The following is a 15,693-nucleotide window of genomic DNA, read 5'->3' as shown; positions in this document are numbered from 1 at the left end:
TAAACGGAAGCACTAGCATTTTATCAGCTGCAATTGCCCCGCGCTCCCAGGAGGAGCCATGCGATCCGCCCCGCGGTTTCTCCGACTGTTGCGACTGACTGAGCGGGTCAGCCAGAGAGTGGTTCACACACACACACACACACACACACACACACACACACACAGCGCAGGGAACGCCAAGGAAGACACCAGCTCCCATTAGGAACTGGCAAATGCACTCTATTTTAAAACTGAGTAAAGATCTATTCAATTCAGTTAGGTCTGGAAATAGGCAGTATTTGTTTGTTTTCGTTTGAACTTTGATGAAGGGCTCACGGTGAATAAAGTATGTTTTGCGGAGGTGACTAGATCCGGTGACCAGATTGCTGTAAACGGGAAAGAGCAGCTTGTTCATGGGAGCACTTTTTCGGGGTCAGACCCAAGTAATTAAACGGCTGGCATCCGTACAGAGGCGACCCTCAGCGGGTAATTAATGTAGATGGAGAGCCCGCTCAATTAGCGGCGTCTGGGAGGCTCCAGGTTAGCATTGGGAGTGCTAATGGAAAGCTTCTTCTTCCTCCTCGTCCTCCTGCTACTCCTCCCTCCTTCTACTCCTCCTCCTCCTCCCTCGTGTTCCTGGGATTTCAATGATCTGGGCAGATTATCGACCGCGGGGCAGCTAATGGCCCAGACCCCAGCCTTAGCATCGGTTCCACCGCGGGGCAGCTTATGGCCCAGACCCCAGCCTTAGCATCGGTTCCACCGCGGGGCAGCTAATGGCCCAGACCCCAGCCTTAGCACCAGTTCCACAGCCCACGGCCCAAGCCGTGTCTCGGTGTTAATTAGCGCTGACGTTAGCAATGGCTTTGACTCATGAGTGCCGCTGTGCTCTTAACCCAAAGCTCCGCCACTGATGTAGTGATGTAACTACCGACAATATAAGAACTGCCAATAACGTCATTTTTTCCTGCTCTTAATGTCATAAAAGCAAATAATAATAATATTAATAATAATAATAATAATAATAATAACTTACCAGTAATGTAAAATACTATTTTCTAAACCAATAACGTAATACTTTTTTACATAATGTAATTTAAGTTAATTAATGTGATAATGAAATTACATTATTGTCCGGTTATTACATGATTGGCTGGGTTACAAAAATCATAAATAACAAACGTGTATCACTTGATTTAAGTTTTAGTCTTAACTGTAACAACACACACACACACACACACAGACAGACACACACACACGCACGCACCTACACTCTCTCTAGAAGTTATGACTCTTTATTTTGTTGCGGTACTTGATCGTTGGACTTATCTCCACCACTGCCTTCTGCTACTTCTACTCTGTCATATGAAAAGAGATCTATACTACACCTCTTTGAAGATGCTTTCACCCACTTCATTTGGTACTCACATCAAGTAAAGGCAGGGCTGAAGAGAAAAGAGTGTGTGTGTGTGTGTGTGTGTGTGTTAGAGTTAGAGTTATGACTAAGATTCCAGGGTCAGAATTGGTCATGTTTTGGAGCAGCTTTTTGAAAGCAACAGTAAGTGTTATGGAAGTGTGACACAACAAATGAAACTTCAACACGCAGTGATATAAGTATATTATTATCTTATTGGCTCCAATTATTACATTTGTAATGATTTTTTTTTTTTAAACTCAGCTTTAAGGTAATAACCAGCCAGTAATGTGTTGACTTACTATAGTAGGCACAAACAGTTATGTTGTTGGTTCAGAAATGTTATTGCATTAGTGGTGTAAGTTATTACCTTAAAGGCTTTTATTGCTTTCAGAACAGAACAATTATGACACTATTGGGAGTTATTACTGACTTTATTTTAGTGGTTGTTTAATGGCCTTGTTCCTCGAGCACCACTCTAATGCAGGTGGTGGCAGGAAGGTAAGAATATATATATTTTCATAATGTTGTCACCATATTATCAGCCCAACTCCAGTCTCCATTTGTCAAGGTGATAATTGATTTTTCGCCCCAACACGCCACAAATTCCTGAGCAAGCTTCATCAGTACCCACATCATAGCACTATTTCTTTAGCTTATTAACACGGCCCTGGAGGTGAGACTTGATCACCTGGTGGCAGGCGCGTGAGAAGGGCTCTGTTCTAGGAGGGTACCTGAAGCCTGATGGAAGAATGACTTGTATCACTATGCCTGTGAAACGGCAGGAGCTGGATGTGTGAGGAGCTGGATGTGTGATTGATATAAATTCATAGGCAGAGGCCTCAGAGGGCCTCACACTGGCCTGAAGCTGGGATGAAAGAGCCTCTCCTGGCCCCCTGCATGCTAGCGTACTAGATGAGGGGTAATGGAGAGACGTGTTTATTACGCCTTGTTTCAGTGGCGTTATTTGTATTGTGCACCTCCAGATTGGCGGGGCACCAAAGGACTGCGGTTTTTGGTGTCACCGATGCATTGGGACAAGCTAAAGGTGCAGGACAGCAGCATCAGCAGCATCAAAGCGTCTCTCTCTCTCTCTCTCTCTCTCTCTCTCTCTCTCTCTCTCTCTCTCTCTCTCTGGCAGTGCAGGGAGTGGCTCCTCTCCCTCCCCACGGCTGGCGGGGGCCTCACACTCCCTTTCATCTGCTCACAGAGGCAGTCACAGACAGACTCACAGAGAGACATGGGGAGTCTGGGAACAGATTCCCTCTCTCTCTCTCTCTCCCTCCTTTCTTCTCTCTCTTTCTCCGTCATGCGCACACACACTCTCTCCATCTCTCGTCATCTGCCTCTAACGACACAGGCTTTCGCTCTCATCTGCTGCGCTTTGAAGTCTCTCGCCAGGCATTGCGTGGAGCAGTGGCAGGAAAGCCAGTGTTGATAATACAGGCAGCATATTGTAGTGTGCACAGCTAATTCCATGCATCAAAGGGCCGATATTCAAACGCATATTAAATGTCTGACAGGAACTCGTTTCCCCAGTGTGTTCCCCCTGCTTATTGTAATGTGACTTTTTTTTTGTCTTTGTCAGACTTTTTTGTGAATAGAAAATGAGTTGCAGTCAGAGCGTCTTTAACACTGTGCCGTCGTGTCAAGACTCAAACTCCATGTTTGCTCCCCCCCCCCTACCAAGAATCAGCCTTTCTTCCCTTATTTGCGTCATGTTAGGAATTTATATTTACAAGCAGCCTCTGTTATTACTTATACATGCGGCTTGCCATCCCTCTCAATAATTCAACAGAAGCCCTTGCCAAGAGGGACATTTACGTCCAGGCTGAAAGCATCTTTTTTCTCTCTCCTGATCTCTCACAGGACAGTTTTTCCCAGGGAGACTTAAGACAAAGAGAAGAATCATTGCAGACCCCTCTGTCTGCCATTAGCAGATATCAGCAGTGTTCAAAGACAGTTACATTTTACCCATTTGACATCAGCTCTTCAAGGCAACGGGTTTGCTGTCACTTCTCCGAATGGGAAAATAATTGTGTGTGTGTGTTTGTGTGTTTGTTTGTTTGTTTGTTCGAGAGGAAGAGAGAGTTTTGCTCTGTCGTGCTTTTGTTACATCAAGTAAACATCGAATCATCCAAACATCATAGGCCTGTGCTCACATAAACAGGCATGTAGACAACTTCACATGCAGGCACACACGGACAATCATGGGCTGCACAGTCCCCAACGCACAGAGAGCCCTGTGTGGTTTTGCCAGCTGGCCTCGCGGCTCCATTGATCTTCCCTGTGGGTTTGCTTGTGCAAGTGCTCTGCCATTAGAGTGCCGATAGAAGCCGCTTTTCAGACGCGCCTGTTCGCCTCGGGGCACAACATACAATGAGAGCGCCCCGCAGAGACTCCTCGCCGTACACGGCGAACATGTGTGTTGTGTGTGTGTGTGTGTTGTGTGTATGTGTGTGTTGTGTGTGTGTGTGTGTGTGTGTGTTGTGTGCGCGGCCAGAGGGATCAAAAGGGGCCGTACCCGCATGTCTGGAAGCGCTGCTCATCCCCGCCCACCTGGCTTCAAAGCCACGCGCGCTCTTTGTTCTCGGGCAGAGCTGGGGCCGAGTGAAATGTTTCATATGTTCTGTGTAGCCTTCACCATAGTACAGCACCAGATAGATTTATTTATCACTCCAAGGCTAGCCGAGAGGTGTCAGTCCTGTTACCGCTGTTAGATCATGCCATAGAAGTAATCGATGGGAAATACTACAAGATTCATAACTAACATTATGGCTTTTGGATTAGGCACTCAGGCTAATACAAAGGTGTTTGGCATTTCGGTTGGGTTCATTTTCTGGTGCAGAATGTGTGTGTCTCCCTCCAGCTCGATCAGACTGTTGGTTTGGTTCCGAGGCTTTCTTGCTCACACGTGTGTGCTCTTTTGTTCCGGGCAGGTCTTTACAACTCGGTGGACAGCTGGATGATTGTGCCCAACATCAAGCAGAACCACTACACCGTGCACGGCCTGCAGAGCGGCACCCGCTACATCTTCTTCGTCAAGGCCATCAACCAGGCCGGCAGCCGCAACAGCGAGCCCGCCCGCCTCAAGACAAACAGTGAGTACACAGTACACACTAAACTGCCCTTCACAAGGGCTACCTATAGCACCAGCAGTGCATACCCGCCTGCTAAACTGCCCTTCACAAGGGCTACCTATAGCACCAGCAACACTGAGCTACACTGAAGGTAGAATGTTCTTGAAGAATTGGTGGTCGATAAGAAGTGTCCTTGCTCTGTACTTCTACAGGATGAATCATGTGACTGAGGATCCATGGAGTATGGGTGCAGAGTAGGGTGCAGACTGTTTTGAAAAGAAATTCTCAATTTAGGAAAAGAAATTCCTGTCCCTTTTTTCCATATAAATACTAAACATACAGTAGATGAGAAAATTCAGCCAACCACTTTTATTCCTCAGGGCGTTCAGCTCAGCACTGTTCTGCCTTTGAGAGATGTCCTAGAGCAGTGATACTGAAGAATCATAATTCTCCCAAATGAAATCAGCCAGCTTTTTGGCTCCTGTCTCCCTGCCCCATCCCCCCATACTGTACCGTGTACCGCACTGTACTGCAATCTCTCCTGTGCAATCAGCTCTCCATCACAGGCAGCCAGCCAAGCATGGCAACAATACCACTAGGTTTTATCACTCTCCCTCCTTGAGCGGCAGGTAGCACCCCCCAACCCCCCCCCTCCCACCCACACCCCCCCTCCCACCCACACCCACACCCCGGTCACTCACATTACACGCGATCACAGCCTCGGCTGGGCCCTCGCATGCCCAGAGTTCAATTACTTTACAAAATGGCCTGGAACCAGGGCCTGGTGGCTGACTGCATTCAGATGGATTATTGCATGAGAGGCTTTGCAGGGGGCAGGTTTGGAGGTTAAACGCAGGCTATCTGAGAGCAGCAGCAGCAGCAGCAGCAGCAATGCCCTCCCCTCCCCTCGCCTCTTTCTCCCCACCTCTCCTCCCTCCATTTTTTTCTTTTTTCAGCCATTTATCGGCTGGCCCCGCAGCGAAGGGTTCTTGCTGTCTCGCTCGCATCGCTCGGCTCTGGCGCCTGAACTTCTTTGTATTAGCGGAGTGTCACTCAACCTCTGTGGCCTTTCTTCTCTCTCTTTCTTTCGATCGCTCTTCTTACTCCTCCCAACAAGTCTCCTGCACTCTCCCACTCACTCTCTCTCTGTTCTCTCCGTTTGCTGCGGATAATAATTCCTCCCGATCTGTTTTTCTGTGTCTCTCACTGTTGGCCTCTCTCCCTCTCTCTCTTCTTCCCTTTATCTCTTTCTTTCTCTGCCTGTCAGTGTGTGGTCTGTTCTTCTCTTTCTCCTGTTTTCCTGCACCTCTGAGATCATTTCAAAGGCAGAATAATTCCGTTGAGCGAGAGGCAGAGCGAGAGGGGTGTCCGCCCACCTCTCCTGGCTTTGATAGAGACAAACGTCCCCGGCTCCCAACCTGCCACCGCTGCTTCCTCTAATGCCGAGCCCAGGCGGCGAATCTCTCTCTCTCACACACACACATACACACACACACACACACAGGCAGCACCGTGCAGTCTAACAAGGCCCAGAGGAATTTTAAAACACACGCTGTATTTCACACTGTCAGCCATTCCCTGGCAGAGCCATTTGCCGGGGGGGAGAGGGATAAGCCAGGTCCCTGGAGCGTAGTCAGATGTGGAGTGCTCTGGTGATGTGTGTGTGTGTGTGTGTGTGTGTGTGTGTGTGTGTGTGTGTGTGTGTGTGTGTGTGTGTGTGTGTGTGTGTGGAGCCTACCTACTGTACGTGGGTGTCTGGACCTGGCAGGTGTCCGCCACCCACCCACCCCCTCTCTGGGGCCCTGTGGTCTCTGTGGAGGGGTGATGAAACCTCCGCCAGGTGTCCCTCGCTCTCTCCTCCGCCAGGTGTCCCTCGCTCTCTCCTCCAGCTGTGGCTCACGCCCATCTGCTTGTCTCAGGGGATGGGAGTCATCTCTTCCTTGACTCAGGGGGATGGGAGTCATCTCTCAGGGGATGGGAGTCATCTCTTCCTTGTCTCAAGGGGGATGGGAGTCATCTCTTCCTTGACTCAAGGGGGATGGGAGTCATCTATTCCTTCTCAGGGGGATGGGAGTCATCTCTTCCTTCTCTCAGGGGATGGGAGTCATCTCTTCCTTGTCTCAAGGGGGATGGGAGTCATCTATTCCTTCTCAGGGGGATGGGAGTCATCTCTTCCTTCTCTCAGGGGATGGGAGTCATCTCTTCCTTCTCTCAGGGGATGGGAGTCATCTCTTCCTTCTCAGGGGATGGGAGTCATCTCAGGGGATGGGAGTCATCTCTTCCTTCTCAGGGGGATGGGAATCATCTCTTCCTTCTCAGGGGGATGGGAGTCATCTCTCAGGGGGATGGGAGTCATCTCTTCCTTGTCTCAGGGGATGGGACTCATCTCTCAGGGGGATGGGAGTCATCTATCAGGGGATGGGAGTCATCTCTTCCTTCTCAGGGGGATGGGACTCATCTCTCAGGGGGATGGGAGTCATCTCTCAGGGGATGGGAGTCATCTCTTCCTTGTCTCAGGGGGATGGGAGTCATCTCTTCCTTGTCTCAGGGGGATGGGAGTCATCTCAGGGGGATGGGAATCATCTCTTCCTTCTCAGGGGGATGGGAGTCATCTCAGGGGGATGGGAGTCATCTCAGGGGATGGGAGTCATCTCAGGGGATGGGAGTCATCTCTCAGGGGATGGGAGTCATCTCTCAGGGGGATGGGAGTCATCTCTTCCTTCTCAGGGGGATGGGAGTCATCTCTTCCTTCTCTCAGGGGATGGGAGTCATCTCTCAGGGGATGGGAGTCATCTCTTCCTTCTCAGGGGGATGGGAGTCATCTCTTCCTTCTCAGGGGGATGGGAGTCTTCTCTTCCTTCTCAGGGGGATGGGAGTCATCTATTCCAGGACGGCTCGGATGCCCTCTCGGTTGTTTACTCCGGCATCCCCTTTCTGGCTCCCCTCGAAAGCCCCACAGCTGTCTCATGCCCAGTCATGGGGAGTGTTGTCGGCTGTGACAGGACAAGGCGTTGTGTTCACTCAGTGTCTGATTCTTGGGAATGGGTAGTGGGTGGGTGGGTGGGGGGGGAGCATTGGTGCAGCGGAAGCACCTGTGTCCCACACAGTCTGGTCCAGGTCGGTTTGAGTCCGGTCCAGGTCCTTTCTCAGCCCTACTCTCCATCTCACTCACAGTCATCTCCTGTCTGCTCTTCACTGTCCTCTCACTCACAGTCATCTCCTGTCTGCTCTTCACTGTCCTCTCACTCACAGTCATCTCCTGTCTGCTCTTCACTGTCCTCTCACTCACAGTCATCTCCTGTCTGCTCTTCACTGTCCTGTCCATGTGAAGGAGCATAGCATGTGGCCCTCCCATCGTGCCTCACTCTGCAAGAACACGTCCCTCAGAGACCTGGCTGAACAGGAAGAGAAAGAGAAAGAGAAAGAGAAAGAGAAAGAGAGAGAGAAAGACAGAGCCTGAGAAGTGATGGAGAGGAAATGAGGGAATGGTGTTCTCTCTCTCCTCTCTGTTCAGTTCTCTCTGTTCACTCTTCTTCATCTCTTACATTCCTTACCTTTCTTCTTTTTTTTTTCTTCCTGGCCTCATCTCTGTCTTTCTTCCCTCTCTACCGCCATTTTCCATCCCCTCTCTGTCCTCTACAGGACTTCAGAGAACACGGCTGAAAAGCTTACGGGAGCTGGGAGGGTTGAAACCTGCCTGGTGGCAAGCGGGGGTAAATTATTCATGCCTGATGAAGGGACTGGATAAAAGAGTGTGTGTGTGTGTGTGTGTGTGTGTGTGTGTGTGTGTGTGTGTGTGTGTGTGTGTGTGTGTGTAATAATAGAGAGGGAGAGATAGACCCATCCTCTAGTATCCCCATCCTCTTTTATTTACCTTCTTCACTCTATTCAAATGCCAGCTCAGGCCAACATGACATGTTGTTAAGAGCAGCTCAGATCACGCAGAGGACAGAGAGAGGGTTGGAGAGGGAAGCTTGGAGTCGAGTGGAGGGGGGGGGGGGGGGGGCAGCAGCAGACATCATATGGCTCTTTGCAGGTTTGTGTGCCTGAAATCAAGGTTTGGTTTCTCTCACAGCACTCGCTAATGGGATAATGCATGCAGCAGTCCAGCCCCCACACCAGGATAAGGCTAGAGACCTAGAGAGGCTAGAGCAGAAATATCACATCCCCCCACCACCACCGTCTTTTTTAAGCTTATCATGCAACATGGGCCCCCCCCCCCCCCCCAAATCTTGCAGGATTCTGCACTTTCGCCCGGGCGATGTTATGTGGAAAGCAGTGAACTCAGCGGCTCTGGAGAGGGAGGTAAAAGAGGATGCTGAGCAGCTGACTCTTCACCGCAGGGGTTTTTTTTTTCAGCAAAATGGCCTCAGCAAAATAGCCCTGTTATCGCCCTCACATCAGCCTGACCGGACAACTGGAAGCAGAAACCACAAACCTGCATATCCAGTATCCAGCCCACCTTCTCAGCATGCCTCCTGCCTCTGTGTGTGCACTTTCTTTTGTGTGTGTGTGTGTCTGTGTGTGTGTGTGTGTGTGTGTGTGTGTGTGTGTGCACTTTCTTTTGTGTGTGTGTGTGTGTGTGTGTGTGTGTGTGTGTGTGTGTGTGTGTGTGTGTGTGTGTGTGTGTGTGTGTGTGTGTGTGGTGTGTGTGTGTGCACTTTCTTGTGTGTGTGTGTGTGTGTGTGTGTGTTTGTGTGTGTGTGTCTGTGTGTGTGTGTGTGTGTGTGTGTGTGTGTGTGTGTGTGTGTGTGTGCACTTTCTTTTGTGTGTGTGTGTGTGTGTGTGTGTGTGTGTGTGTGTGTGTGGTGTGTGTGGACGCTGTGGTTGTACTGTGTATGTGTGGTGATGGGAAATGTACCATCAGCAGTCCTGGTGAAGCCCCTCCCCTCCCTCCCACCTCACCTATTACAAGGGCAGCAGGGGCCCTTCCTGTTGAGCGGTCAAAGGAGGAGGAGTTCACACTATGGACCAATGAGGATTGGGCAGGCTTTGATTCCGTCCAATTACAATCCAGAGACACGTCCCTAGACGTCTCACAGTGCAGACGTGCCAGGCTTGATATCACATGACATGCAGGCCCAAGGGCAAGGGCAGCAACTGTGTACATGTTGCCACGGCCCATCCCTGATAATATTTACTCACCCGGCGCACACACAGACATCGCTCAAGCTGTCGGCGGCTCACGAGGCAAGTGCAGCCCTGCGTGAGGCATGGGCCTGCCCAGCAGAAGCACGTCCCTCTGGGAGAGCTCACACGGGCTCGCTGGGGGCAAAGCCAGGCACTGATCGTGAAATGTTATGTGTGTAAATATTTTGCGAGCCCATAAGTGAATTCCACTCACGTCTGCAGCAGTTAGTAGCAGGTCAGCCAACTCAACACATTGGCAGATTTGTCAGCATCATCCCAAAAAATCTCAACAGATTGATTACTGTTTCAGCGATGTCACTCTCAACCTCCTAGTTTCCCTAGGCAACCCCATTGTTACATTGTAACCCTGTCATGCCAGTCTCCATCACTCTTCCAAACTCGGTGACATGCCTGTCCCTTTAGTCCTGGAGACTTGTCACATGAAACAAGGTGATAACTATGAGCTCACACTAGGGGCTGAAATGCCCACAAGCAAGTCTGCTGGAAAAGCATGTTCTTCCTCGCCGCCATTTAAGTGAATGGAGGTGCTTGTGTGTCTAGACGGCACTCTGAAGGCGCCGAACCTGGCTTTCATGGCGGCGCTGAGCACTCCAAGTGCAAGACGACGTGGAAGCACACAGGGAGAGTTTAACAAACCCTGCAAATGAGGCTGCAGGGAAGTACAAAAGACATTAACGTCCCCCAGCAATTCCTTTGTGGCCCGAGAGCGGAATACGCAATGAAATAAAAATGTCTCTGCCCAGACTTAATGCCCTGTTTTTATTCCTTCCATTTTTTGAGCACGATCTCTGTGGATTTGTCCTGGACTGAGAGAAGTTTGCCAATTTGATTAAAACGCACGCTGTCAGTGTACTTCGAATCTGATATCAGAATGGAATTATTGGAATGCGGAAGGAATGCATTAATGTTTCCTATAATCACTTGCTAATCTCAATGCATTTGAATTACCCACCGTCCTCCCCGTGACCTGTTGGTTGCTTGTCAATGCCGCTCAACCCCAGCTTCAATTGTCAGCTCTAAAAACATGCCGAAGCTCCAGGAATGAGCCGTGTTTCTGGGTTGTGCAGTTGGTTGTGGCAGCATGTGGCCTTGTTGCATCATCTGGCATCTTGTGTGCCTGGTCAGTCACGTGTGTGCATGTGGCCCCGTTTCTCCTCCTGGTCCCCAGAAGCCCTGGAGCGAGAGGGGTTTGAAAGTGTCTGCGCTCACAGCGATAAGCAGTTCAAAGACGAGCGTGTGCTAATGTAATTGGCTTCCAGTGGCCCAGCGCCCGAGAGCCTCGCAGCCCAGTGCAAGTCCAGCGCGCTCTTCCTCACAGCAGAGATTATTGGGGCTACTTTGTGAGGGGGGGGGTTTGGGGGAGGGGGTTTTGTATTGTTCCACCATTAAGTCTGCGCTGGCAACGGGATGCGGGTGGCATCTAAGCGTAAAATGCCAGGTCTGCGGGGTCCATAAGGGTGACCTCTACCACCCTCATGTGGTACCCCCAAGGAGAAAGAGGAATCTTCATAAGCTCAAAGTCTCAACTACCCAAGCTTTATCCTCACTTCACCCCTCCTTCCCTCCCCCTTTCTCTCTCTCTCTCTTTCTCCCCCGCTCTTTCTCTCATCTTCTCTACCCTTCATCTCTCCCTCAACCCATGATCGTCCAATTAGGAGCGAAAGTGCAAGCTTCCATCAGAGAGTCGGCTTCAAAATGTGCAAGCTCACAGCGAGATAGATGACTTCAATTTTCCCCTTGGCCTTCCTTAAGATTCACAACTACAGTAGCAGACGCGTTCCGAGTCTCATTACTTGAAAGCAGGCCACTCTGAGTGGCAGCGTTCAGTCCCACATGAATAATATCTCAGTGCTCTCAATGATTCAAGTCTGTTGGCAGAAAGGATTATGGCTTTGGGTGACTCAAATACTAAGTGCTCTCATTTCCAAAGTTTCCGAGTGACTTATGTTTGTTGGTTCAACTTAAACCCCCCCTCCCCCCCCTCTCCCCTCTCCTACCCACAGGCCAGCCTTTCAAGCTGGACCCCAAAACGGCCCACAAGAAGCTGCGTCTGTCCAACGACTGCCTGACCATGGAGAAGGACGAGAGCTCGCTGAAGAAGAGCCACACGCCGGAGCGGTTCAGCAGCACGGGGTCGTACGGCTCCGCCGGCAACGTCTTCATCGACAGCGGCTGCCACTACTGGGAGGTGCTGCTGGGGGCCTCCACGTGGTGAGTGAGGTGGCCAATCGGTGAAGAAGGGGGAGGGTACCATCACTGATTGTGCTACATGCTATATTTTATTAAAAAAAAAAAAAAAAATGGTTGTATGCCATTCCTGGGGCGACTGCTGTTCAGGAGTAACAGGAATCAGCTGTCAGGAGGTTGCTAGGTTGCTTGTGTCGAAGTGACACTTAACCCCCACCCACTCCCGATGTGCAGGTTAGCTTGGTAGCCTCCACCATCGGTGTGTGAATGGGTAGATGTCTGAGGCATTAACATGTAAAGCACTGCGAGTGCTCTATGAGTAGAAAAAGCACTATATAAATGCTATTTACTTTATCCATTTACCGTTTACTTTCTTCAGGTACGCGTTGGGTGTCGCCTACAAGTCCGCACCCAAGAATGAGTGGAGCGGCAAGAACTCGTCCTCGTGGGTCTTCTCTCGCTGCAACAACAACTTCCTGGTGCGGCACAACGGCAAGGAGCAGCTGGTGGAAGCCTCGCTGCAGCTGCGGCGGCTGGGCGTGCTGCTGGACTACGACAGCAACGCGCTGTCCTTCTGGGACGCCATGAACGCGCAGCACCTGCACACCTTCCACGTCTCCTTCCTGCTGCCCGTGGCGCCCACCTTCATGATCTGGAACAAGTCGCTCATGCTGCTGTCGGGCCTGCCCGTGCCCGACTTCGTGGACTGCCCCGAGCAGCAGGAGGGCCTGTGCCGCCTGCAGGAGTCGCCCTACGTCTCGTCCACCATGAAGGGCTGCCACTGAGGGAGGAGCTGGGGGGGGGCACCATGAAGGGCTGCCACTGAGAGAGGAGCTGGGGGGGGTGGAAGAGCGGCACATTGAGGCAGTTTGTGGGATAGACTGAGCTGCGTCGACGCTAACGGATAGACTGAGCTGTGTCGACGCTAACGGATGGACTTGCGCTACTGCTGGGCGGCTTCTTGTTCCTTCACCCTTTCCTGTCTCTTTCTCCTCTTTCTCTTCCACCTCCTCCTCTTCTCATGTTTTCATTTTTTGATCCACTGTTTTTAATCCTCTTTGGTTTCTCGCTCCTTCTCTGTCATTGATGGGTTAACGTCGCCTATGCTTCTCAGTTTCAAAGGATGCGTTTAGTTTTTGCGACAGTTCTAGTTTGAGTTTTCCAAAACAACAACAAACTTGAGACATTTCGACTTGCATCATGTGACTACTACTTGTGTATGACGTGACCTCTGATGATGATGAGTGTGATGAGGAGGAAGAAATGCATTTGTAAATTATTTATCACTAACAAATTTGTTTGCTTTTTGTCAGTTTTGATGTAAACCTGATGCACTTTTTAGATTGGTTTCAATGCCCCTGTGTGTAAAAAACAAAAAAAATGTCAGAATATGGATTTGGACAGGGTTGCTCTTTCTTTAGATAGAGTAGAAGAGGTTTATCTTATTAATAAAAAAGGGATACAAATTTGATGTTTCTACCGAATTAATGAATTTACTACCTGATGGAATTATAACTCACAGTTTTTATTATATTCAGGGAAGACAAAGCAATCCTTTTATTTGCAATTTGTGTAGACGTTACGGCATGATATGTATTTCCTCTGTGATTTGTTCACTCTCCTTCCGTTTGTACTTTTCTTTTCTTGTGAAAAGCATGATACAGTACGTATGACCCCCACTGGTTCCATGTAGTCGACAAAACATCTATCCCCTACCAATATATTTATTGCACCGTGGAAAGAGTAACCCTTTTTTACACCTTGAGTTCCCATCACCTCAATCAGCCACTGAGTCAAAGTGAACTATGAAGTTATATAGAGTCATGGATGCAGCCAAAGCATTGATCCATTTTTTTTATTCAGCAAAAAGGCTGTTTTCTGACGCCTCTTTATCATCTTTGAAGTCAACAGACACAAGTTTATGAACATACCAACCCATGCCAGCGGCCTAAGCTGTCCATAGAGCTAACAAGCTAAGCTAAAACGATCAACACTGCATCATCAAACCATGATCAGTCGTCATCAACCCTCAGCAAACATGATTCTCACAAGTTTTTAATATTTATTTCCTCCGTACTGCCCCTGGCCTGCTCTTGGCGTTCATGATCCTGTAATATTCAGGGTTGAGGTAAGAGGATCCCTTATAGACAATCACTCGTAATGCAGGCAAAGACATGTAGCAAGACAAATGCATGTAATACTTGAGATGTCGGAGGCAGATGCTGTGTTTTTTGCATTGTTTGGTTGCATTGCCATTGTACTTCCACAGGGCTGGGGAACAGAAAGATACTACTGATGCCACTGGCTTACGATGTTTATCTCAACATATCAATGGCTCTGCTCTTTTCCTGGATGTTGGCCTATCTCTTCTGGTTTGTCATTCTCCGCTGTTGAGTACTGACAGGATAAAATGTTCCTCAGGATCCGATTCTAGATCTTTCTGTTGGACCATCAGTGGTAGCAGCTCTGTTGTTAAGAGAGCTCAGCTGAGGCGTTTTGTTAATCTTCGAGACGCCACCTGTCTCCCCTGAGATTCTACATTCCAAAGAACAGAGCGGTGTGAAACATCAGTGTGGGTGCTAGCCGAGCCCTGGTGTGCGGTTCACTTTTGAGTTTTTGACATTTACAGCAGGTCACAGCAGGTGAAGACTAGTGAGGCTGTGGTGTTGTGTGGTAACAGTTGATGTCTGAACTAGACTGATGTGTTCAGTCCATTTGTATCCGCGTGCATCACCCGGTCATGGCGAAGTGACTCAGACTCAGTCCTACTCCGTCTGCTCTTTGTCATTTAGTCAGGGCATGTTCTCTTTTTTTTTTAATGGAAGTATACCCAGCAAAGATATCACCCACTGATCCACTGGTGTCTCAACATATCAGGTTTCAAGTAAACTATGCCTCTCTCCGTGCTTCATATTGTGAAATCTGCAGAAATAATAGTACTTACATTTTGTAAATTACAGTAATCTCATGGGTTTTTTCTTTTTTGTTTTCTGTTTTCTTTCTTAAACGGTTCTTTTTTTTTCTACATCTCTGGGTAACAAAGGTTGAATAAATCCATTTGTTTTGATATTTCAGAGCTTTAAGAAGTGATCAAATCAGCCACGCTCATCTGCTTCATGCTTCCGTTTCAATAAATACAGTATATGACTTTTAGAGGAAAAGAATGTAAAGCATAGGGAGAAATATATATTATATAAGAATTGTATAATATACAAGAAATATATATATATGAACTATTGTTATTTATGTGAGCTGAAGTCCAATTAAAAGTCTGATCCCAAAAAAAGGCCTTTGGTTTGTGTTGTCTTTTGCCTTTACCGTCTCCTCTCCACCTTTACCGTTTCCTCCTCTCCACCTTCAGACAGACTGCAGCGCATGTGGAGGAGACTTCGAGAGGGTGTGTGTTAGGTGAAAATTCACCCTAGTTACCTCAGGACTCCGGAGCTGCATATAAGTATATTTATTAGACAAACAACAATTGCAATCAGGCTCACTCCCAGCACAAGGCTGAAAGTGAAGCCATGATAAACACATCGCACAAGGTTTATATAGACAGAAGTTGAGCGTTCAGCAGGGATAACCACGTGGTGGATTTCTGACGTCCGAGGCAAGGATGGAAGTTTTGCAAGGTCGGAAGAAGCACAGTTCGACCCTTCTTATCACCTCTGGTCTAAACATGCTCTTGTACTAAGTGGCACCTAATAATCTAAATTACACACGCACACAGAAACACAGAAAAGCCATGTTCCTGCTTACATAAGTACATGATTCATATAAGGTAATTAATAATACAAGGCACTTGATTACAGTGTTTGGAAATGATCTCCATCAGTGTGCGTGGTGCCCTCCAGGCCCTGTGCGTGACCCAGCAGCCCTGTCGGC

The 15,693-nt window shown here is 48.9% G+C and overlaps 1 protein-coding gene across 5 annotated transcripts in view; it reads left to right on the top strand.

Moving 5' to 3' along the window:
* The window catches only part of mid2 (midline 2), a 106,130-nt gene extending 92,340 nt beyond the window's left edge, over positions 1 to 13,790 (top strand). For all 5 annotated transcript variants that reach the window (XM_031557881.2, XM_031557880.2, XM_031557882.2 and 2 more), the window contains 3 exons: positions 4,333 to 4,494; positions 11,628 to 11,835; positions 12,191 to 13,790. In XM_031557881.2, coding sequence (XP_031413741.1) covers positions 4,333 to 4,494; positions 11,628 to 11,835; positions 12,191 to 12,596 — 776 coding nt within the window. In that variant the 3' untranslated portion in view covers positions 12,597 to 13,790. The remainder of the gene's footprint in view (positions 1 to 4,332; positions 4,495 to 11,627; positions 11,836 to 12,190) is intronic.
* Positions 13,791 to 15,693: the final 1,903 nt, after the last annotated feature.

This window comes from Clupea harengus, chromosome 20, assembly GCF_900700415.2.
Source record: "Clupea harengus chromosome 20, Ch_v2.0.2, whole genome shotgun sequence".
Classification (NCBI taxonomy): Eukaryota; Metazoa; Chordata; class Actinopteri; order Clupeiformes; family Clupeidae; genus Clupea; species Clupea harengus.
Note: the sequence above shows the minus strand (reverse complement) of the source record. Positions and strands in the feature narration are given on the sequence as shown.